The sequence below is a fragment of the Excalfactoria chinensis genome, chromosome 1, assembly GCF_039878825.1.
Source record: "Excalfactoria chinensis isolate bCotChi1 chromosome 1, bCotChi1.hap2, whole genome shotgun sequence".
Lineage (NCBI taxonomy): Eukaryota > Metazoa > Chordata > Aves > Galliformes > Phasianidae > Excalfactoria > Excalfactoria chinensis.
The window spans coordinates 80,712,006-80,738,374 of record NC_092825.1 but is presented as its reverse complement, the minus strand read 5'-3'; the positions used below and the strand labels follow the sequence as shown (position 1 = coordinate 80,738,374).

Below are 26,369 nucleotides of genomic sequence, written 5' to 3'. Positions count from 1 at the left end.
TGTTCCTCTGCCAGGCTCCCCATAACACCAAAGGACAGAGAAACAGAAAGAAAGGTGCAGCCAAAAGCCAGAATGTGGCCAAATGCTGGCTGAAGTATCCCAGCTGGTATCTGGCAACACCTGTGTACTTCAAAAGGGAATAGACATCCTAACATAGGCAAATGCTGGGGTGATGGGAATAGCACCTAGGCTATATATTTATAAGACAGTCCCAAACTCAACATTTTGTGGAGGTAGTACATACAGTTTGGACTCAGAACCAGCAAGAACTGTGCATTTGATTCACCTTCTGGTTTCTTATTAAATTAAAATTGTTCTTGCAAAAGGGAGAGAAGAGCTACATTACATAGGCTAGATAAATGTGTTATACTGGCCTGAATAATGAAAAAGGCATAAACAGAGCAACTTCTGTATGTCTGTACTGTAACACAAATCTATAATAACCTCCTTTCAAAGACCTTTCTCCATTGCCTGCAGTGCAAGTGGTATCAAGATGTACCATTGTGTTACCTCTTCACAATCACACACATGCAGTTCTACTTTTTACTCCTGCTGTTCTTGTCTTAAAATCTATTCCAGGCTACCTGCAGTTGGAACAGTATGTCCGTCATTCAAGATACCAGTGAGATCTACATAAAGCAAACCATGAAAAAAAACATTCATGATTATATTTAATATATTTAATATATTTACAGGTTTCTAACAGCCGTGAGGGAGAGTGGACAAGGAAATATTTTCTGTAGAAGTCTCAGATAATCTGAAAATTTCCTGGGAATGCTTTGCAGGCTGTGATTTTGAAACATGGTAAATTTCTGAATGCAGATAAAACTGTATCCCTGGTACCCTCAAAACAGAAAACACTTCAGAGACTTTTTTCTTGAAGATTGGTGATCTAAAAGTGTACAGAATACAAATCTGAAGTCCCTATGGAAAAAAACAGCATTAATGTTTCATTGATAAAACTAGAAGAAATTAGTATTATTTGACCTGAAAAAAAAGAAAACAACTACAAGATAGTTTTCAGCAACCATTAACGATGACTTTAACACCTTGAAATACATGAAATTGCAGCTATAGTTACCTCATTCGCACATTGTAGTGAATTAGTTAATATGTCTTCTAATGAATAGGATGAATGTAAGACTTGCTTGACTCTTACGCAATAAACATGACTGGTGTACCCTATCATTATTTTCAACAGACATACATGGAGGCAAAGCAGTACTACGAAAGTTCTGTTCTGAGTTCTCATTTAAAGCATTAATTGAGAGAATCCTGGAGGGAAAGGAAGAAAAGAAAAAAGAGGGGAAAAAAAAAAAGGAAAAAACCCTAAATCTTAGAATGAGATTTGTATTCTGTCTCTGTTCATGATTTTAGTTTTTAAATCACAGATTCATGTAATCATAGAGTCATAGAATGGTTTGGTTTGGATTGGAAGGGACCTCAAGGACCATCGATTTGCAACTCACCTGTCACAGGGAGGGCTGCCAAACACTAGACCAAGTACTTGATCACATTGCCCAGGGCCCTATCCAACCTGGACTGGAACACCTCCAGGGATGGGGTGTTCACAGTCTCTCATGGGCAGCCTGTTCTAGCACCTCATCACCCTCTCTCTGTGAAAAACTTCCCTTTGACATCTGATCTAAATTTTCCCTCCTTTAGTTTAAAACCATTCCCCCTTGTCCTATTACTATCTACCTATGTTAAAAATGTAAGAAAATTCATTGTATCTATTAGTATAGGAATAATCATATCAGGAATTTTTTGCAGGGAGAGTTTGCAGATCTGATCCCTGCTGATATGCAGGGACTCAGTTCTCAGCAAATCAAGGTGACAGTAAACAATTTAAGATTTGGGGATGAAGGAACTGTGGGAATTGTCACGTATGTCCAGTTAGCTGTTTTTCCAGAAAATATTTACTAATATACTAATGAAGTATCCATTATTTCATGTACTTCATATGCCTCGTATGAATACAAAGTCAAGAATTCTTAAGGTCTGTGTTACTCCTGGGGGAAAACAAGGCAGATGCTTTCCTGTGAACTTTTACTCAGAATCACTGTGAAAGTTCTCAAGGCATAAATCTCTAGTTACTTCCTCTGGATGCTTTTTCCACAGCTGACAAGAAAGTTGTTTTTTTTTCCTGATATTCACTCTGAATATCATATCGCTTTGGAGAAAAGCAGTTGTTTTTTTTTCTGTCTTCAGTGGCAAAGCTCTCCCTCAGGAATCCCAGAACCTGGAGGTTAGTGAGAGGGTCTGGGGAATGGAAGACTTCCCTTTAGTCAGGGAAGAGGTGGTCCATGAGTGCCTAGGCGACACCAATGTTCATAAATCCATGGGACCCGATGGGGTGCATCCACAGGTGCAGAGGGAGCTGGCAGAGGTGATTGCTGAACCGCTCTCTATCATCTTTGAGAGGTCTTGGAGAATGGGGGAGGTACCTGAAGGCTGGAGGATAGCCATTGTCACTCTGGTCTTCAAAAAGGGCAGGAAGCAAGATCTGGGTAATTACAGGCCAGTCAGCCTCACCTCTGTCCCTGGAAAGGTGATGGAACAGCTTGTGCTGGATGCCATCTCCAGACAATTGGAAGAAAAGGAGGTTATCAGGAGTACTCAGCAAGGGTTCACCAAGGGGAGGTCATGCTCAACCAACCTGGTAGCCTTCTATGACATTGTCACTGTCTGGGTGGATGGCGGGAGAGCAGTGGATGTAGTCTACCTTGATTTCAGCAGGGCATTTGATACTGTCTCCCATGACATCCTTATAACAAAGCTGAGGAAGTGCAGGACAGATGAGTGGACAGTGAGGTGGGTTGAAAACTGGCTGACTCGCAGAGCACAGAGGGTCGTCACTGGCAGTGCTGGGTCTGGTCTTGTTCAACGTCTTCATCAGGGACCTTGTTGAGAAGATAGTGGCCACCCTCAGAAAGTTTGATGATGATACAAAGTTGGGAAGATTGGCTGACACACCTGAAGGTTGTGTCCATTCAGTGAGACCTGTACAGGCTGAAGAGCTGGGCAGTAAGAAACTGGATGAGGTTTAACAAAAGCAAGTGTAGAGCCTTGCACCTAGGGAGAAATAATTGCATGCACCAGTACAGGCTGGGGGATGATCTGCTGGAGAGGAGCTGTGCAGAGAGGGATCTGGGTGTCCTGGTGGACGACAGGTTGGCCATGAGCCAGCAGTGTGCCCTCGTGGCCAAAAAGGCCAATGGCATACTGGGGTGCATTAGAAAGAGCGTGGCCAGCAGGTCAAGGGAGGTGATCCTCCCCCTCTACTCTGCCCTGGTAAGGCCTCATCTGGAATACTGTGTCCTGTTCTGGGCTCCCCAGTACAAAAAAGACAGGGATCTCTTGGAAAGAGTCCAGCAGAGGGTCACAAAGATGCTGAAGGGCCTGGAGCATCTCCCCTATGAAGAAAGGCTAAGTGAGCTGGGTTTGTTTAGCCTTGAGAAAAGAAGACTGAGAGGGGTCCTGATCCAGGTCTATAAATATCTGAGGTGGGGGGGGCAAAGTTGCGAGGCCAGGCTCTTTTAAGCAGTGTGTGGAGACAGGACACGGGGAAATGGGCTGAAACTTCAGCATAGGAAGTTCCACATGAATGTGCACAAGAACTTCTTTATGGTGAGGGTGACGGAGCACTGGAACAGGCTGCCCAGGGGAGTTGTGGAGTCTCCTTCTCTGGAGATATTCAAGACCCGCCTGGACGCCTACCTGTGCAACCTGGTGTAGGAAACCTGCTTTGGCAGGGGGGTTGGACTTGATGATCTCTGGAGGTCCCTTCCAGCCCCTACAATTCTGTGACTCAGTGATTCTGTGATTCTGTGACCAGAAGGACAACATCCCTGTCTGAAAAAATTCTGAATCTGCATTCAGGTCTTCCACTCTACCACCGTCCATTCAACAAATGGATCAGGCATATATGCATTTTTTTCCATTGTCTAAATTGTTAGTCTCAGAATAGCTAGATACTTTACCTGTGTGGCATTAAAAATACAGAACACATAGCTGAAAAAAAGATTCATTTTCTCATGACTTATTAGCATAAGATAGCCAGTCGTCCAGGTGATTCCAAGCACTACAACTATAGAGATAGTGGCAGTCATCTTTTTCATGACTGAATCCTTTTTATTCCTAGAAAAAAAAACACACACACACACAAAATCCTTCTCTATATGATTTAATCTCTTTTTGAGTTTAAAATTTCTTTTGTTTTACTTACTAAGGGCTATATTGCAAATATCTGTTACTCAGCTGAGTTGCGAACATGTATTTTACCACATTTGTTTGGGATATCACCCGGGAAATGAATTGAGAAAAAGAAATCTGCCCAAGCGTGTATGAATAATCTGTCTTTGGAATATCTAGTGTGGTTGTATATTTCTTTGATTAAAATGTGATGTTTACATGAAACACTGGAAATCAGCATGTTTGCTATGATAAGCTTTTTGGAATAACTTCAATCCTAATGTTCACAGTAGTCAGTATAAGAATTAGCTGCCATTTACATTTGGATATCCAGTTTTTCTTAAGCCCAAAAGGAGTCAGAGATACAGTATTTCAGTCTGCTCCAACTATTAAAATCATATGTAAAAGGAGTGAAGTGTGAAGCTTTGTTGAATAGGTTAGTTCTTTGGCATCCACAAACAGTAAAGCATAACCTTCATTGAAGCCAAGTTGAATAACATGGCAACCAAAACCAAAGTGGTGGTGGTTAGTGAGGGAAGCCTGCAATGTGCTCATTTCTGTAAATGAGAAAATCCTGACCCCTTACAGCAGTGGAAATTATTCTCTGACTGCTTTGAGCGTGCATTTCTTTAAAACAACTGATTTCTCAAAAATCTGAGTTTCTAACAAGAAATTCGGAGATCTTAACAAGAGATTTGAGGAATATACATTCTGAAAGATCTCAGGAGTTCTATGCTACCTCACCTTGTCAGGTTCTTGTTCTCCTTCCATATCACAGAAACAATGATCTCGACAAAGATGATGATGTTAAAGAGGAGGATGAATGCTACCGGCAAAAGGAAGGACCAGAACATGGGCTTTTTCATGCTGAAATTCTGATTGTGATCCAGGGCTGCAAGCCAGCAACTTTTAATATAAAAAGAGACAGTTTCAAAAGATTTGTCAGGCACGTTGTTCAATACGGCAAAACAAAACCAAACAGTTGGCTATTTTTCATCCAAAAGGACCTCCTAGGACTTTCGAGCCCTATCCTGTCTCTGAATGGCAATCATTCCACGACAACAGGGCTTCAATCATGTTTCTGTGGTGAATGCCATTGATTTATCAAATAAAATGCAGAGGTAAATATTACAAAGGGGCATATAGCTAACTGAATAGGTATCTGTCTGCTATATACACGTTTAGAGTAAATATTGTAATAAATATGAAGAGCAAAAGGAAAACCTTTACAGGTAAAAGTTGAAACAAAAGCAGGAGTAGCTTCAGGAGGGTGAGGTTACCCTGCAGTCTTATTTACCTCCTTTTTTTTTTTTTGTTGACAAATAAAGTGAAAGTTAAGTTTGAGTGAAGATTTTGTTGTTTTTTTTTTCTTCAATACAGACACTTAAATATACAAAATAATATACTAACAATAAACCTGGAATGGTATTAATAATAAGCCATCACGTGAGGTATACAATAGCAAGTACTGAAATGATACACAAACTTACAATTCTTCCTGTCGGTAGTTTAAAGCTTTCCCTTCTCCATAGGTAGCTCCAAGTGTTATTGCAACTACTACAGCAGGGACCCCTAATTGTTAAGAGAGACATTGGCTTGTTATTGTTCAGTTACACAGAAACGGCTTATCTCCATTCTACGTAAATAACTTCTTGGTTACTTCCTCCTTCAGCCCTACTGTATATCTTCCAGACTGCCAACTATTGGATGTGCTCTCAAAGTCTGAGAAGCAGTGAGTCAGAACTGTGCTCTTTCAGGAGTGCAAATAGCACCAGAACAATGAAGAACCTAATGCTGGAGAACTTTGATGTGTGGCCAGGCAGCTTTCACTGAACATTTTCTGACTAGCACATGCAGTCAAATTCCTAGAAGTTTTAGGGAAATTGTGTCTGCTTCCACCCAAATGCAAAAAATGATTATAAAAAAGAAATCAGGATCTAAGCTGCTTGGTAGATACCATTAGAAACAACATACCACACATGCTGAATACACAACATGGAAAGGGCAGGTAGTCTTGTCTACTGTATCAGAACAGTGTTTTGAAGGAGGCTGGGATTTTTACTTCATCTACTGAGCATTTAACTGCATTCTTCAGTCCTCTGTCATATAGTTTCCTTTCAGCCTGCAGTGTTGCTACAGTGTTACTGTTTTAAGAATGCACCCTAATTAATTTTATTACAAAACATTATATTATTACATAATATCACTACATAATATTTATTATTATTATTAATAGTAATTAATATAATAATAATATTATCATTACATAATAATAATAATAATAATAATAATAATAATACATTGTGTATAACAAATTATGTTAGTCAGCCCATGCTTTTGGATGCATGCAAGGCTCTGGTGGAGGTCATGACACATCTCAGAGAGAGCTCAATGAAGACTTTGAGTCTATATATGCAATCACTGTATGTGAGAAAAATAAAATCCTGTAGTTGACAGAAACTGTTTGTTTCTGATTGTTGAATGCCTCAATTAGTATAAAGGTTTGTCCTCCATGCAATAGATGTGTGTTGCTTTGCTGGTGAATGAGCTCTTGGTTACAGTGCTGCATCAAGAAAGTGAAAACAAGCGTAGCTTATACCAGTTGAGTAAACTTTAACAAGGGATTATTTATTAAACCATATTGCCTAAAGCAGAGAGAGATCAATTACAGTTCCTCACTACCGATCTGCTATTTTATACCTCTTTCTGACTGTACTATGTACTGATACTTTGGTAAGAGTTGGAAATATGTACAGCTTTAAATCTTACCCCATCCGATTGCTGACATGATTTGAACGAAGTGTCCAGGAAAGGGTTTCATGGTTCTAAGCAGCAGTAAGTACAGCTGTGCAGAATTGAGTGCTGTCCACATAAATGTTGCCAACAAAAAGTAGTGCAGCAGGACAGCCACAACCATGCACCAGGCATCTGCAGGAGGATCTACCACATCAGATGTGAGTATGGTATTAGTGGTGTTGTAAGTACTGAATTGCTGGTTATTTCCACTGGTATCACTACTGGCTTTCCTGGCATTTTGGTTTTCAATTCCACAGATGAAGATGATGTTAAAAATTAGCATGGAAAAACAGAGACTCACTAACATCCACGTTATAGATGACTTTCGTGTTTTCCTATTTGTAGGAATATATTTTGGGGGGAAAAAAGGGGGAAAGCAAAATAAAAGAGATTATAAAACACTTATTCATTCAAGTTGATGTCAGAAGCAATGTGCAGAGAAAAAATCTTAAATACATTGACCTTGATGGAATTACTCCGAATTTACATTCATTCAAGCAAGATGAGAGAGTTCTTAATGTATAATAGCTACAGCTCTGTTGGCATGACTTTGCTCCTCGCTCAAGGAGGAATCACACGACACCATTAAACCCAGACAAGTCCATCTAGAAAATCTATAGTTGTATCTGAATGAAATAATTCATTATAAAACTTGTAACACAAGAAGCATACTTAACCTGCATTGCTATGTATTCATGATGCTTTAAAATCATATATTTCCTACAGACATTTTATAAACATGAGACAACAAAGTATATAAACTATCAAACAATAGGCAACAGAAAGCAGAGAAATGTGTAAATAGGACAGAAAGAAGAGAACCTTAGGGGTGATTTATATTTTTCCACATGACCACTAAAAATCAAAGGGAAAAAAGTGTGGACTGAAATGACTTGCACTAAATGAAGATACGAATGTAGCAGGCGTATTCATAACTAGTGAGAAGAAAGATAAATGATTAGACATTGCATGTAGTAGCCAGGCATGGGATATACAGGAATATAAGAAGTGGGCCATACTGGTGATGAAAGATTATTTCACATTTTTTAAGTAATTAATGAGAACAAAGAAGCAAATGCCTCATGTGTGGATCAATATAGCAATAATACAGCTGAGGGTCTGTATTGACAAATGTTTGACCCAGACATCAGAGAGTCAGGGAACATACTGTTTTTACACAACAGACCACCACTACCCCCATGGAGACTGAGCAAATGTCATGCTAATACATAATTCAGAGATCACATTTGTAGTCATGATTGTGGGAGACGATGCCAAAAAGGATAAACCCTTGAGTTGGTCCTCAGCAGCACACGGTGCCTGCTTTATTATCTCATAGCTGGTGAGCTGCTCTGTAGCAGCACCCCTACCCATTCTTAGATTGAACATCTGTGTTGGAAAAAACAGAAAACAAACCATCCACCACAGCAAGGTGGCATGCCATAGCTTCTTGTATATAGACATCTCATAACTTCACCAACCAGTAAGACACCTTCCTAAGCTATGCAAAACAATTAGCTTTTTAATACTGTCTGCTGATCAATAATATTGCAATATGCTCCAATCTGGATTCTGTGTCTGGTTTCCCCCAAACTAAATACAGAGCTAAATATTGTAGCTTGGCACAAAATACAATTTTACATCTTACCTGGTGAATATTTGAAACAAAATGGTAATGATGAGACCAGCAATGGACAATCCAACACCAACGTAAGAGATATACTCCAAAGGCTTAGCATATTTATATTTGATCTGAAAGGCCTAGAAAACAATTTGCATCAGTTGTAAGATAAAAAGATATTATTTTCTTTGTAAAGTTTGTTTCTATTTGCACACAGAAATGAAAATGGTTTAGTAAAGTTATGACTGATGCAAGATACTGCCAAAACTTCCAGATCACATAAAATTATCCCTGACATCAAATCAAGAGAGGCTTGTGAAGAACTACAAAAGGAGATTTGAGAAAGCCAATCAGATGTTCAGCAAAATAGCAATTGAATTATTCATAAAGAGATGTAAATCAACTTAGACTGAAAAGAACAGCTTTAACTTTTCATATTCTAAATTTTGACTTCTGAGGTCAAGGTCTAAGAGAAAATGTTGTGAGGAATTCTAAATCAAAACCAGCTTTTGTATTGTGTCAATAAAACAGTGAGCAAAATGTAAATGCAGTCAGAGAAACAGAAAATACTGTTAACTATGCTTAAATGAATGGAAATCTTCTCTTAGAATATAGTTGTTTTATGCAAATAAGGGCATGCATATAAAGGGAAACAAGTAAATATTATAAATATGGAAATGCTGTTCTTTGAAGGCAGAGTAAAAAGAAACTGAAATCCTTACACTCAGAAAGTGAGTGACCTGATGCCACCCAGAGAGTGCTTTGCTCAGAGAAGCCAAAACCAATACTGGCAGAATAATGAAGGATGGAGACAGTCGCACCCAAATAGTCTTGTAAGTATAAGAAGGCATTATATAAAAATAAATGGTAGTAGGTTTAATATTTACAGATGAACTGTTGCTTGTTAACATATAAGCAAAGTGCCAAGTGCATTGAGTTGTCTGCCCAACACAAGGTAGTACCACAGCCAACACAGATCCCAAGGTACTCTGTTGTTATTGTCAGGCTACCTTAAGTTCCAGACATTTAACAGTCAGCTGCAGCAGCTCAGGTGCAGAGCTGGGGGCTACCACAGCAAGAGGGGAGCCACCACTACCTTGCAGCTTAGGTGCAAAGTCAGGTGGATATGGCCAGGCTTTATGCCAGAGTAAGCCAGGATGCACCCATACCTTTGTCCTTCCAGCATCCCGGGGAAAATATGTCCCAGTTTGCCAGCTCTGCCAAAGATCAGAGAAAAATGGGTACATCTTCAGCAGTTGCTCCTTCTAGCTCAGCACTCTCCAAGCCAGGGTACTTCACCCAAGCCCTTGTAACTCAGAGGACAATTGAAAACCAATAATAAAAGAACTACAGCACCAGACTTTGCCCGTTTGGGAATGATTAATGCCCTACCATCAAAACAGCAAAATTAGTAGTGTGATTGCACTTGCATCTCAAGAATTGGTCTCTTCCCTTCATACAGCCTGCAGTGCTCCAGTCGTTGATAGTATAGTCCCAAAAGACACAGGCATGATCATGCAGCTGAAGTTCGGATGTATTGTACTGTGGAATGGGGTTACAAGAAGAAAAACGGGCTAGAAAAACACAAACAAGTATGCACCGGTGTACAGGCTCTCTCTTTTGAAAAGAGAGCTGAAAGCTACTAAGAGATTTCCAGGCTTTCCAGTAAGCTTTATGAAGGATATCAGTAACAGTTGGCTTTTCAAACTCTCAACATCCTTTCTCAGTCAAGACTGCCAATGAAGTTTCTATGAATTATTCAGGTAATTACAGTTCGGATAAACATCCACAAAGCACTAAATAAAATTCCAAGAAAGCCTGCACAGGCCAAACAACACTTTTTATATATTAGAAATCTTAAATTACTGCCAATTGATAACTGCTGAATTTACACTGTAAAAGGAATACAAGTAATATATATTCTACAAACCATCCCCTGCCCTCAGCACACAGCTTGCTGACAGTCATATGTCAATTTGGATGCTGTATTTTTCAGACAAAGCACTTCATCATGTTACTGCAACCTGAACTGTTTTTTTAAGAAGCAACAAACACCTTGAAGTGCAAATAAATATTAAAAGCAACCTTATTCACGTTATTTGCCATTAAATGAGACATAAATGTAGGAGTAAGGAAAAAAGTATTTTTCCACGTCACAGACATTTGTTCCTAGAACACCTGACAGTAGAAATCTATGGTGGTGATTACTGATCTTTCGTACTCATATTGAAGCCTTAAAAGCTTTGTTACAGTGCTTAGATATCTTAAGAAGAAGCCAACTGTTGTTTTCTGGGGAAAACATACTAAAAATGAGTATATATCATCTATGTCAAATGGGAACTCATATAAGGCATTTCTGGAAAAAAAAATGCAGTAACATCTGGAACAATTTACTCATAGAGGAAATCATAGAATGGCTCAGGTTGGAAATGGAATGTAAAGATCATCCAGGTCCAAATCCACCTGCCACAGTCAGAGTTGCCACCCACCAGCTCAGGCTGCACAAGGTCACATCCAACTCAGACTTGAATGTCATCAGGGATGGGGCACCACAGCTTCTCTGGGTGGTCTGTGCCAGTGTTTCACCATCTTTTTAGTAAAAAATTTCTTCCTAATCTCTAATCTAAATCTCTGCTCTTTTTTTTAAAGCCATTCCCCCTTGCCTTTATCACTATCTGCCCATGCAAAACAAATCAGTCTTCCTCATGTTTATAAGATCTTCTGAAGTACTGGGAGGCTGCAATGCAATCTCCCCGGCAGCCTTCTCTTCTGCAAGCTGAAGAAGCCCAGCTCCTTCAACCTTTCTCATAGGAGCCCTTTTATCATCTTCATGGCCCTCCCTGGACCTGCTTCAACATTTCCACATCTATCTTATGATTGGGGCTCTAGACTTCATTGCAGAACTCCAGCTGAAATGGGTGGAGTAGAGGGGGCCTGCTGGCCACATCTTTTTTTATGCAGCCCAGGACACAGATGGCCTTTTGGGCTGCAAGAACATGCTGCTGGCACAACAACCAAACAAAAAAACACCTCCACTTATATCTCTTTCTGAGTACTGAAGACAGGTAGTAGGACAAGACAGCCTCTGGTCAAACTGAACATGGCATTTCAAAGAAGCTTACCTTGGGATTGAAGGCTATTTCAACACCACTGGCTCTTCCACCATCAATATTGCCAGAAACAATTTGTTTAGATAAATTATTGTTACTCCTATAAATCCTTGACTGGAAGAGTTTGTCATTTTGATAAAGGACAAAGCCAACTCTGCCATCGCTTGACGAACCTTCGCTAGGCAAACAGCAAAGAAGATATAGATATCAGAGAAGCCGGTGCCTTAGAAGAAGCCTATTTTATGCTGTTTCACATATCCTCTATTTACAGCAGATTTTTGTCAAGATATGTAGGTAGAATCTTTTTAATCTGCAGAGAAGAATGTCTTTTCCTAGGAATCTCAAAAGATTAATCTTCAATTTTTGCTTCAGTGGAGTGTGAAAATAATTTCCTTTCTCCTAATGCCATTTCTGAGGAAAAACATCGACAATGAGGACAATATCCTAAATCCAGATACATATACACACTCAAAATGTCCAGGCTTTTGGTATTACTAAGTAATAAATACTAACAACATGGACATTTACAACTGGTAGAAAGTCATAAAATGAAATAGATTGGCTGCTCTTCTCACTTCAGCCTGTTTTTGGACTCTCTTGGTTTAAATTACGAGTCTTAATTTCTGCTGAAGTAAAAAAGCAAAAATTGTGTTTTATATAATTGACTTCCTCCCTAGTTTTCTACTTTTTATTTTATCACAAAAGAGTAATATGATTTGATAGCTATTTCACAATTGTACATTTAATACTGAATAATATATATATGTATTTAATAAGCTGTGAATTCAGTTGAATCCTCTTGAGATAAGTGTTACAGGCATTATGATAAAGACTTCACATGATCACACTGGTTTTCCACAGGATCATTGTCTATGTCAGTGAGCAGAATGGATGGTGATCTGTCAGTGAGCTCTTCCATGTTTGTTTTATTCTTGTTGCTGTCTATGTGTGGCTACCTTTATCTCTTTGACACTTTCCTAGCTCTAATGAGAGGATTGCCTTGTTCATTGTGGAGGAAGAGTGTCAATAATGGGCAGCTGGAAAAATCCTGTGTGTCTTTAAATACTCTCCTGACACGCTGATTTGAGAACAATTTGTACTGGCTGACACCTGACAGTAGCAATAATTTTCATTGAAATGGCTGATGACTTTGGATTTCAGGCAAGGTAGATATGTACTAGATTTTTATCTTTATGTCTACAGAGATTTGGACAAAGATTCTTTACATTCTGAATTTTTAAAGAACAGAACAAGTGAAAAACAAAACATAAAAAGCCTTCAGACAATAACAGGCACATTTGCATTAATCTATAAGATTATGTGGCTCGTTTGACATGTGTGGTTTTGTGCCATTGTATGTGGTACCAACATGCATTAAAAACATCATTATAAAAAAGTTTACATTCAGGTTCCATTTTTTTAAAGTTATTTCCAAAGCAGGTTTTTAAGGAATATTCATTCAAAATGTTCCCAGTTTCAGGTTTCAGTAGGGGAAAGAACTTACTGTTACTTTTAATATCAAGCAGTATCTGGACTTCAGTACTCAGTTCACTGGTAAGCCCAGGGACGTTTTCCTGTATTTCTAGTTTTGTTGATGGAAAATATCCCAGGGTTGTATCTAGGAAAAGTAACAACATCTGCATTAGAATTTATGGTACATACCTACCTGTGCTTGTAAATCCAGCAGCATGCGCAAGCTTACCTCTCTGTGCCAAAAACAGAACTGTAGAGGAGTTGAGTTTCAGTGGAGCAGACTGGACTGCCACGTTGGGCTGAGTGACATTGCCCATCAAAGAAAATTCTTCCATTGTTTTTGTGAGGCTGCAATAAAATAATGAATGGGGAAAAAGTCACCTCTAGTTGTCACAAACAGCCATAGGTTCAGCTCCCTCTCTGATCTGATTCTCTGGCACATCAGGTAGAATGAAGAGTCTGTCCATGTTCTCTGTAAGAACAGGGGAAATTCTGCTACTTTTGAAGTCAACAGAAACGTTGCTTTCTAACGTCAGGAGAAGCAGGATTTAGTCATATGTGCACCTAGGAACAGGGCAGTGTGAAATCTAGCATACAGTCAACAGCTTGTTAGGTAAGTCAGAAATTCCTAACAAACACAGGAAGTTGCTCCTTTGCACAGAGAGTGTTGGTAGCTTTCCCTTTCCACATGCTACGAATTACAATAGTACTTCAGACTTCTAGGAAGTGCAGTGAAATAAAGTGGAAATGTTTTTAAGTGGCAGAATACCAGCTAGTAGGTTAGTCCATCATGTAAACCCCTATATATCCACAGACAGTACTGTGAAATGTGAATAGTTTGTCAAAACTGCTGATGACAACCAACAACCAAACTGGAAAATTCCAAAAGTCCCCACTTATTCCCTGCCCACATTCTTTATCCAAAGCAGAAAAAAATCAGCCAAAACTGTTGGCGTAAATTTACTTAACCAATCAAACACACATTGAACACTAAAGAAGTTTTCATATGTTCGTGATGATTTTCATTCTGAAACACAAGGGAAAATGCAGTTTGCTAGATCTAATGTAAAGGGCAAAGGCTGACGTTACCTTGCTGTAACATTGACAAGATTATTGTCATTGAATTCTGTTTCGTTGGCATCCAAGAGCTGACTCACTGTAGTTAAAACTGCCACAGATGCCTGAGTCAAGAAGAAAAAAATAAGTACTGTTCAAAAGCAGTTAAACTTAAGAATCCCATGTTCTACAGTGAGTGTCCAACCTTTTTGCTTGTCTGAAACAAACTGAATAGAGAGCAATTATCTTGGGCCACATATAATATATATATAATTGTATATAAGTATCAAAACTTTTTGTTTAATTTATATTCTTTATTAAAACATTTTAAAAAAGCAACAAAAACATGAAAGTAGGGGGTCAGACGTGTGTGATCTACACAGTGCACTGGCAAAGTAAGAATGCAATAGTCATCTCTTGAAAACATATGCTGTAGAATAAACAAAATATAGGGTGTAATTAGAGAGAATATAGGCTTAGAGCAAGTGGTTCACATGTACCAGACTTCTATTAACTTAGGGAAGATTAAATGATGACTTTAAACATCAAATGATGCTAGCATTAGAATTCCAGGTATGGGCAAGTCCATACAACTGATAAACCCAAATTTACATTTTGTTTTGGGAAATGAAGCAGCAGTGAATCCACAAAAATGCACTCAGGGCCACTGGATCACTAAATGGCAAAATGGATGCGTTTGGTTGCGTTGTTATGTAAAGTTAATCAGAAGCACACTGGAGAGCGTGTTCCTTGTGCTGACAGAGGGAAGACAGAATCTATATCCCAAATATTAAGCCATAAAAACTTTCTTCTGTCTTACTAATGCTCACCTGAGAGTCTTCTGAAACATCTGGTTTTCTTAGAATCTGCACTGCGATATTTGCAGCAGCAGAGATGTTCTGCGTTGTCAGTCGACTGGGAATGGAGGTAAGGATCTGAGTATTACTTGCAATTGCTGAAACATTGCTGGTGTCTGCAGTTCCAACCTATCAGGGAAATGCCATTCAGCAGAAAGAAAATAAGAAAAGGAAAAAAAGTGACATCATTTTCAGAACTTTCTTACGTGAAATCAAATTATACATCTGACCATGTCTTTCTCCACTTCTTCCTAGCAGGTGGCTGCAGGCAGTAATAAGGCCTCCTTGAGCTTCTGAGTTTGCAAACTTCTGTCTGCCTTTCACTATTCCTTGAATAACCTGAACTGGATTTTTTTGAAAAGCCATCTGAAGAACTAAGAAATGTCATTCAGAATAGCAGTACTTCTTAGCACAGCACTCATAAGCTGGACTGAGAACACTGTCGTCTCTTTTGCACATTGTAGGGGATCAAACTGAAATATAGAAAAGGAGAAAATGTTCCAGTGCTGGGGATAATAACAAGAGTTTTTAGAAGCTCTGGATGGATCCAGGTGGAATCAGTTAGCACTTGGCAGTGCATAAACACCTGTAATATCTTAAGCATGCAAACACAGACACAAAATAAGGCATTATCTGTACATTACATGAAAGCATAGCTAGGTGACTGTAAGATTTAAGGGCGTGCTAATCATCAGAAGAATATTTTTCACAGGTCATAGGGATTGATGCACCAGGTCATCCCTTTTCTAAACCATTAAGCTATCAAAATCAAGTTTAATTAAATCACACAAATTTGAGGAGTTTCTACAGCTCAAAGTAGTAGGAAAGAAAGGTTAGTGTGTTGCATAGGGAGGAAAGAGTTTTCTATCTATAATCACCAGAGACCTACTATTTGATTTGACAACATACCATGTGAACACATATGTCACTGTTCTGACTTGCAGCATCACTTTGTATTCATAGTAAATATTTGCACTGACAGGCATAAAACCCTTTTAAATCTGCCCTGTGGATCATTAGGATAAACATCCCTTTGTACTCCTAGCTTGCACCTTCAGAACCTGGGCTGGCCTAGGTTCACTAGATGGCAGCACAACATAAAAAAAATCGTAACAAAACTAAAAATCTGGCAGCAGAATAACTTTACTTTGCAACCAAATACATACTTGTGGTATCTTACTAGTATTATAAACAGCTGCTAATAATATACATATGTATATTGCTGCCCAGAGAGGTTGTGGAGTCTCCTTCTCTATAGATATTCAAGAAGCTTTCCTATGTGACCTGCTGTAGGGGACCTGTTTTAGCAGGGCATTGGACTCGATGAAGTCCATAAGTCCCTTCCAGCCCCTACAGTTCTGTGGTTCTATGATTCCATGATTCTGTGACATTATTACAGAGATTTTACTTGTGATCCATTTAATGAAAGTTATACACTGGGAAATTATCTTAGTCTCAAGGATTCAAGAAAAAAAAAAAAATATATATATATATATATATATATATAATGAATAATCAGCTCTCCTAGAGGAACTGTAGCTGGTTTCTTTTTCCTTTTTTCAGTTGGAGCTAGTAATAGGGAATAGGAAAGTAGAAGCAGAAGAGGAGCAGTTGCTGTCTGTAGCATGCATAATGGTGTTCGATGACCCATGTTTTGGGAGTATGGTAGAGCTAAGCCTTAAAGCAAAGCATAAGGGCTTATGGTTTTATCAGGAGTTGCTTGTCATTCATAAAGTTATTGAGGGACAAGAGTGTTTCATCCATGCTCATCTTATCATGGGATTGAATGGAGAGGCTTTGCTCTTAATCCTTTTTAACAGTGTTAGCACCACTGTGTTCTCTCCCACTGGTCTTCTCCTAATCCCTTCCAGTTTCTCCTTAGTTCAGTATCCTGGGTCAGCACTGCTTCTGCTCTGAGGTGTTTGCTGTGAAATGGGAACCTGAGGGGGGAACTTCCAGGCCGGTTAGGCAATATAAAATGGGATGTTGCGTTCAGGCAAAAACAAGCAAAATGAAATAATCACAGTTGGAAAAAGGCCATTTGCAAAACAGACACATCCCAAGAATTCCTCTGCAAATATGTTCATGGTTTGTTTTCCTTTCTGTAGACTTTTAGGAAATGTAACACAAATACATGCTTTGTGCCTCAAGTACCTATTGCATTTCTTTTAATGTGATGCTGCAGAATCTCTGCCACTCTTCAAAGAGCATGTTAAGATATAATTGAAGATTACCTGTAATGCTAGAGAGTCCAGATTTTCATTACAATTCAGAATACTGGGAGGCTCTAAAACAGGAATTATTCCCTTTCTGGAACACAGCCGGACTGCAATTGAAGAGTTACCTGTAATATTGTAAAAAACATTAGGGTATGCATTTAGTACAGTAGTACATGCACATGACTTCATTGGGAATTGAAAATGCACAGTGGGTGTGACTATCTATCTGGTGTTATTTGCCGTTTGCATCTAAAACGCTTATCTCTTGGGATTACAAGTGTCCATCAATCACTGTACATTTTCAAACACGTTTTGTACTCGGATAAAAACTTGTCAGAGTTGACAAAATTACTTCTGCCAAATTCAGATCGGCTTTAATATGCTAGAGCTCTAGAAACACTTCTTTTAAACCAGAGACAAAAAAATGCCAACACTAAACCATCTGAAAAACTGTTTATCGTGTCTTGACAAACATACTTCAAACATCACAACATAAATAAGTAAATAAAAAGGTCTTGTGAAGATCCTTGTAATAGGAACTCCTCTGAAAGGTCTTGAAAGCTGGTATATGCTCTTGGAGTACTCTGTACTTCCCAGGTCTCTTATGTGAGAAGCCCAAATCCTGCTTTTTTTTCCTGATTTAAGTGATACCAAAATGCAACCACAGTTTATGGAAAGTGTCCTGAATCCTAACGTTAGGTAGTAAGTTATAAAGAGATAATCCTTCTATCAAACACTTGTTCATTAGTGACATGAACTGACTCTCAGCCAGGTTCTGAACAGGCATGTATATGTGTATCATATCAATTGCATTTGAGGCAGAAGACTGTGTGGATAGTCTTATGCTCCTGCTGCTTGAGTTCTGCTTTAAGCAGAGAGCTCTGATCTCCTGCTCTAATGAGCTTGTATCTTTCACAAACCTTACATTTGCCTTTGGGAAGCAGAAGCGAAAGAAACACGTACCATTCACAGTGTTAGGTTCACACTTCTCTTTGGAGCTGCTGTATTTACCCACTACAATCCTTCCAAAAGTAAGGTTTTTAATAACGTTTTCAGAAACATTCACTGTGTAAACACTGTCTTCACAGAAGTTAACTGTACAGGAAGAAGAAAACATATTCTGATCAGATGTTTTTAATAAATGGAGCAATTTTCACAAATAAAATGTTAGTGAGACAATAGAAACTCATTGAATATTTTGCTTTAAATGAAATAAATGCCTGTTAAAGCAGTTAGGTAAATCTTACCTAAAACGAAACTGCTATAAGAGATGTTTACAAGGTCACCGAAGACATAAAAGCCCATAACTTTTAATATCTTCTCTATTTTCACTGCCTCAGCCCTGGTATATTTGAAAAAGATGATAAAGCTTCATTCTCAGAATCTTGTTACCCAGGTATTAATTAGATTTGTAGCTTAATGCCACAGAACACAGCAGAGGGGGGACAAAAATCCAGATTTGCTGCAAATGAGACTCCAATAATTAATGGGGGACAGTCTTTGGTGACTGAAACATGATGTGGTTGCTGGAATGGGAGGTGGTGGCACAAGAGGGCCCCATCATGCTACCCCAAACACCACACCTTTGCCAAACACTTCATATTGATTGCTTCTACCAGCAGGATGGTGAACTTAGTAGACCTGTGGCCTGACCCAGTATGGCAGCCTGTTGCATTCTCATGTCACACTGCTACAACAATGCAGATTGACCTTGCAATGTTGCAAATGCTTGAAAACATACCACAGCATGGACTTAGGATCTGCAGCATCTCATACTTGCTAACTATTGTCAACTGAGACCACATTTCAGGTGATTGTGTCCCATTGACAGGCATTAGACAAAGAATATTTATTGTCCTGATAGGGCTCAGGAGATTTGGAGCCCCTCTCTATGTTCTGGCACTGACTTCCTTGCTAAGACACATAACTTCCTGTGGATCTTATTTTCTATAGATTCTACATTTCCTCAACCAGCAGTCTCCTTGTCTATACCCATGTCCCAAGTGCAGAGATCAGCATCTGCCTTTGCTGGCTACTCTGAGGTTTTCACTGGACTGATCCCCAGATTTCTCAAGGCTCTTGTTTATTGAGGTGAGAGCTAATGGCCTTAATTTGCACCAAGGGAGGTTCAGATTGGGTACTAGGAAAAATTTCCTTTTAGAAGGAGTGGTGAGGTACTGGAACAGGCTGCCCAGGTAGGTGGTGGAATCACCATCCCCAGAGGGAAGGAGTTAATTTCAACCCAGCTAATGGTCCATTCACCCAGATTGTACGTTATCAATCACTTACCAAATAAGAATGCTGAGGGAGACAATAACAGTGGTATCTTACATCTGTCACTGTCCTGTTGTTTACAAAGCCAGCCATTTCCTACAGAAGGCAGTCAGGTTGCTCAAGCTTGAATTGCCATTTGTAAAATCATACTTACTGCTCCTAATTATTCTCTTGTCTTTCTCATGCATGAAAATAGATTCCAAGAGAATGTAGTCGGGCATCTTCTAGGGTCTGAGGTGAATTTGACTGGCTTATGACTTCCCCAGTTCTCATCCTTTAAGGGTGGGCATAATGTTGGTCTTTTTTCAGTTCTCTGTAGCCTCTCCTTATCACCATGGTTTTTCACAGGTGACAGACTGCAGCCCCATAGTGACATTAGCTAGGTCTTGCAGCACTCTTGCGTGAATCCTGTCTATACCGATGTACTTTAATACTTCTGTGGTGACGCTGCCTTCCTTCTGACAATGAAACCCAGGAATGAGTTGCTACATTCATGTATGAATGCATACACATTCACAGGTGAACACCTATTTAAGATTTAGCTTGTGTCTTTTCAGCTATTCAGGTCTGAATGGGTTTTTGGCTGGTCTGTATATGCACTTACACTACTTAGTCTTTGACTTACAGGAAAGAATTCATCTGAAATAAAATTATTTGGTGATTTTTTTCCCCACTTATGCAAATCTCAAATTACTGCAAATATTCTGAATCTAGTAAAGTTGGTCCAGAACACAACAATGAGCAAATAAACAAAGTAGGAAGAAAACCAGGCTCTTTAATATGACCTGTGACAAAAAGAGCCAAGATATATGTATGAAAGAAATGAAATATGAACCAAGAGGAATATTTCCATTAAGACAAATGCAATTGGATTACAAAAGTTTATTTGCCCTATGTTCTCTGATTTTTCCTTCTGGCATTAAATCATCACCTACCTAGCCCCACCACTCCTTTTTGCAACTTCCTGAACACCCTTTATGCTGTTTTTCCACACTCTTGATGCTCCATTGGGCCCTTGCCCCTCACCTTTATGTCCTACATTTATGCTTTTATTCCCAATACATGATATACACATCTTTATTTTGTTAGTTCTTAGAGAGGAGGCAATGTCATGGATAGCTGGGAGTGGCTAAGAAGGACTGACCAGCCCATTAGCAAACTGAATTTGTCACGAAAGGATAATAATGGACAGATGGGCACTATAAACTTTTACAACTGACAGCAAATCAAATACAGAAAACACGGAGGAGAGGACATAGGAAATGAGAATTAACATGATTTGTTTTCCAGTGCTGAAATCCCAGCCGATTCCTCTGAACTATTTTGCTCAAGTGTTCCAATACGTCATGAACTCATCCAACCTGTCATTGTTTGCTGGCTGTTGTACCCAGCCCATCACAAGAAAGCAGCACAGCAGACCTGAAGTTTCCATCTACTTAGCATCCTCACCAAGCATATTTTCCTGGATAAGCTGCAGACCTTGCAGCATCCATCTGAAAAATAGAGTGAGTTCATTTGACAAAGGGACAGCTGCACAGCTAAACCACATGACAGCCTACCTGCATGTCAGAGTGGCCACAGTGAAGGTTGTTACCTCCAAAATTATGTGCTGGGTGGTCTTGCCAGCTGTGGTGATCATCTGAGAGCACCCTCTCTGTTTACACCAGTGCAAAGATGCTGTGCCATGGCAAAGAAGCCTGAAATGGGAGGCAGCCAGGCCAGTGCTACACCAGGTGTCTGAAATCTGACTCACCCAAACCTTGTGGCTGCGATAGCAGGAACTGAGGATACTGCAGTCCCATCAGTCGCTCAGAGTATTGAGCTGAATAGTGCCCTCTCGGCACTGGAAAATCCAGAGGGAGCAATACTGGCCCCTGAGATCTGACTCAGATTTTCAAGTCACTGTGATGTTCAAACAGAGGAATTCAAACAAAGGCCAAATTGGCTAGAAACAGACCACAGACAGCTGAAACCCCTAATATCTTCCCCAGATATATTACTCATTCAAAAGAATGACAGAAGTGGGTGAAAGATAGAGCCTCACCAAGCAAGATGAACCACATCACTGCTTGCACGTATGACCCTGCTGAGCAGGGCTGAAGAGACAGGAGGGGAGTCAGCAGCCTCTCAAAGCAGAGGGAACCACTGACATAGCACCAATTGCTGGTGCTGCCTTGCTTTTACTGACCTATATCACAAAATGGTCCTGCCCACTCGCTGGGGCACATACAGGTAGAATCCTGGCAGAATCCACCATTGAGGCAGAAGCAAGCAGGTGCCACAGGTCCTGTAGTTTCTGCATAAATAAATTATCAAGATGTTGATACATATAAATAAACATGTAAAATATACATGCAGATGAATAATTTGATGAGGGGAAGAAGTGAATACGATGCTGATTTATTTGGATCTTCATCTAAAAAATATTTCATTCTGTGATCCACAGGCTGGAACATACTCAGCCAATAGTTCGTCCTTATCCCCAGTAACAATGCTGGGGATACACCTGTGACAGTGGTGTCAAAGCTTTCAGAAATTAATCTGCATTCCCACAAAGACATAGGCAGAAATTGTTCTGTGTAGCTGCCAAAAGAGCAGGAGTAGTGGTGGTGTGGGCCTCCAGTCTGCAAGAAGCTCAAGCTGTTGAATATGTGAAAAGCACAAATTGCTTCTGCAGGGTTTCACAGGAACAAGGGGGCAAAAGAGGGCCACAGATTCCCCAGACCCAAACTGGTAACAAGCAGATGGATAATCATACATCCAAGAATCACAGAGAGATATTCTGATTTAAGCCAGGAACTATGGGATAACACAGATAAAAACCCATGCCCTGGTCTCAGCCAGTTTCTATTCACACGCCAGGACAGGTGCCAATTTTCATTCCATCTTCTGGCGAGGATAGAGGGCTTTGTCTGAAGTAGTCATTGCACAGGCTGCAGCAGCTTTAGGAAACAAAAAAGCAGGATATATGCAATAGCAGTGAAATTGCTGATCTCAGAAACTTCTGAATATGCCACGATATTGGCATTTGAGAAATGGCTTGAAGACATGGGGAATTCCCCATGAACCAAGACTTCATCTCAGTTTATATCACTCAGTCCAGTAGTGGAGGGTGGAGTTTGGAGTCCAATTGTGACATTCACAGTAAACATTGTGCTCTGAATGCACTTTATTCCTTGGAATTATACAGAAAGATGAGACTGAAGCCTACCAATGGATATGACATTTTAGTGTCTGTGTTTTGAGATGCTGGCAAAGGGAATAAAGCCAGGCTATGTAAAAGTTAACAGTGCTGTCAGGAGCATGTGTGCTATTGTATATTCCTCACATTCTCACTAAGACTGCTTAACTTCTTACATTTTAATGGGATTCATATAATTGGAAGATTATTGCCAAATAGAGGGGATCTGCCACGTAGTAATTCAATTCTTGGAAAGCATTGCTCAACTCTTGCTCATGTTGCTGCTATTTAGTATTTGTATTTCAGTCTGCCTCAGCTATGTTTCATCCAGATGTCTATGATGCTAGTGGAATAACATCAACGGGAAGCTAGGTAATGTCTCCACTTGCCATCAGCTGTCCAAAACACATGGTTTCTTCACTGGAAATCTTACAGAAAAAGGAAGGGAAACTCATACAACAATTGAGAGCTTGATGCATCAGATTTCGGGCTGCCTACAGGAGTGTAGGGGAAAGCAAGCAACCGGGGCAGCCCTGGGCTTGAAGCACTGATGGTGGTACTTCTACAGCCAAGAAGGCTGACAGGATCTAACTTTCACATGAATACACTCCACGCACTAAAACTCTTAGGCCTAAATAATAGTGGCATGGGGTTAAAATATAGGGTTCTTCTGTTTTTATTTTAAGTTTCAGAAAACATTTTCTTTTTTATTTGTCTTTGGCTTTTAAGTTTTGCAGAAATTGATCATTTCAATAATCACATTGATTTTGACTTTATACGTATATTTTTAATCAAAACTAAGATTATTGTATCATGCTGTGTCAAAAAGAACTTTTTATTTTGTCGTGTTTTGTTCTTAAATCAAACATTCTGGGAACTGCTAAGGCTGATACTTGCAGTTCAGCTTTGGAAAAAGAAGAAACACTACACCATCTATGCACAGCAAGTGCTGCGTCATGTGGGCATGAAGATATCCTCCATCCTTGGAGCAACTGCAATTTACAAGTTAAGCAATTAATATTTACTTCTGTGTCATTTTGTGTGTTTAGGTTTGTTCCCTCCCTGCAAACATCTGATAAATCACCTGAAGCAAATATAGAATGAATCCAAATGTAAACTTTCCTCTGCCTTCTCTTAGCCTTCACTTACATCTGACTTTTTGCTGAGCAAGCAGCAAGGAATAGCTGATTCTTTCTATGAACTTTATTTCTACACATGTCCATGCATGAATTTATATCGTATCAATTTACTGAGTATTCTACTGATAGGAAACCCTGGCAAATTTTCTGCTTCAAGTTCGTACAAGGAACTGTTTTCAGAGAGCGCAGTGACCTAATTTTCAGGTATAGAATATACAAATCAGTGTCTCCTACACCATTCCACAAAATTTTCAGTAATGCAAATTGTAATAAAGTCATGGACAAGTGCTATATAGCATGTTTTGCTTATATGGTTTTCCTTATCTTGTAAAGCTAGATAGTAACTCTTCAAAGCACAATTTACCAGCCTAGCAAGAGATTTGTTTCTATCTTTTGAAAAGTAGGTCAGATTTCTACCAGAAGAGTAAGAAACATTCAAGACAATTCTCCAAAGGCATGTCAGAGAGTTAATTAAAGACAGACATTTCCACCTAAAAAGCCCAGGGCAGGGATGAAGCTAACAATAATCATGTTTAAGCACTTCAGAAATGACAGAAGAACACAAAGGGCTTGAATAGAGCTCAAATGGTGCAGAACTGTATTTCTTACCTTTGTGAAACCTGACAACAAGCTGCCAAATGCACAGGGAACAGAGGGTCACAGTCACTGCACAGCAGGCAATCCCAAGCAACACTCTCTCCCAGTGGAGTGAAGGCATGTTGCGGTGCCGAATGTCTGCTCTGCTATAAAATTATATTATACATCCATAACCTCGTGACGGATAAACCATTAACTGCTACTCGCCTACTGCTAGAACTTTAACCTTTTCAGTTCCATTTAGGAAAATAAACACAAAAACATATATTTGTAGAGAAGTAGCACATAATTATTTCAAACATCTTTCACCCCCCAAAATATCTCACTTATCAAGATACTCTATCTCAATTATTCTTGTTGCTTGGAGCAGGCACCCAGCTATGCTTGTAGTAACAAGGTCAGAGCCCACTTGCTGTGTGTCAGGCCTACAGCCATGCTGCTGGACCACTCCTCCCACCCAGCACAGCACTTCAGTGCACATCAACATAGCCTCTGGTCCCGAAACCAGACCTGTCCACGCTCCCAGGACACTGGCATGGCTCTACCCTTGCTGGGCAGGGTGTTAACACCAGAGGCCTGTCAAGGCCACTACCAGAGTGCTAATGGCGGAGAAGCCAAGGTTCCAAGGGGGGAGGCTGAAGAGGGAGAGGAGGAGGTCTTCCCCTGGTGAGCAGTAACAGAGATGGAAACACTGACTTTGTTAGGGCTAGCCAACAACAGGCCTTGGTGCTTAATTTCATGAGTGTAAATGGCACCTCCACGCTATGTAATTGGGACAGGAGGTGAAGCAGGGACTGCTCAGCAGCTGCCCCTACCTCTGCCCAGGCTGGTAGCTGCAGCCACTGCAAAGGGCCTGTGTCCATCTAATAGGGGGTACACATGGTGCAACCACCAACAGCTAAATAAGTGGGCTATAGAATCATAAAATCTTTTGAATTGGAAGAGACTATTAGTGGTCAACTCCCCTGCAAGAAGCGGGGACACATACAACTGAAGCAGGTTGCTCAGAGCCCTGTCCAGACTGGCCTTGAGTGTCTTCAGTGGTGGGGCATCCATCACTTCTCTGGGCAACCTGTGCCAGTGCTCCATAACTGCTCTTAACACACAGAAAAAAAAACCTTTCCCCTTACATCCAAACTAAATCTCCTCTCTTTCAGTTTGAAATCGATTTCCCTTATCCTGTCAGAACAGATCCTGATAAAGGGTCTTCTCCCTTCTTTTTTATAGCCTTCCTTTACGTGCTGAAAGGTCTCTGTTGGGTCCTCCTAGAGTCTTCTCCTCTCCAGTCTGACCAGCCCCAGCTCTCTCAGCCTGTCCTTGTAGGAGATGTATTCCATCCCTTGGATCATTTATGTCACCTTCTTCAGGATGTGTTCCAACAGGTCTACATCTCTCCTGTACTAAGGACTCCACATCTGGATGCAGCGCTCCAGGTGAGGCCTCACCAGTGTAGAATAGAGGGGAACGCGGGTAGTAAAACCTCTCACTTCTCCCCATCTGAAATGGAGGTGTCATCTACCTTATTCCTGAAGGGATGCAACCCATGGTCTCCCAGGGAGAGAGCCTCACTGCATTATCTCCATGCATCTCTTCCATTAAATGTGGTCAGTGAGCAGGCACTGAGGCAACAGGGAATAGAACCTGTATCTTTGGGCTCGCGAAACATCTGTCTCATCCAAATAGAATGAGGTAGGGAAAGAAAACACTGGAAAAGCATACACAAAAAATGTGAAGAAGAAAATTCACAACACAGGAACTGCTAAAACCAATATTCTCTTCATGCCTTCATGTCTCCTGCTGACAAATTTAAAAGTAGGAGATTAATGTCACTGTCAAAAAGAAGAGGCAAACG

General features: G+C 40.0%; 1 protein-coding gene across 1 annotated transcript; it reads right to left on the bottom strand.

Annotated features, from left to right (window-relative positions):
* Positions 1-699: 699 nt before the first annotated feature.
* Positions 700-24,638, bottom strand: ADGRG7 (adhesion G protein-coupled receptor G7). The gene is made up of 16 exons (XM_072327004.1): positions 24,530-24,638; positions 21,789-21,896; positions 18,290-18,421; positions 17,342-17,451; positions 15,081-15,236; positions 14,284-14,375; positions 13,424-13,542; positions 13,226-13,339; positions 11,734-11,894; positions 10,004-10,153; positions 8,639-8,751; positions 6,964-7,325; positions 5,685-5,766; positions 4,939-5,100; positions 3,984-4,140; positions 700-924 (listed from the first exon to the last, which is right to left on the bottom strand). The coding sequence occupies exons 1-16, from the start codon at positions 24,636-24,638 to the stop codon at positions 700-702; spliced, it is 2,352 nt and encodes a 783-aa protein (XP_072183105.1).
* Between the last annotated feature and the right edge of the window lie 1,731 nt (positions 24,639-26,369).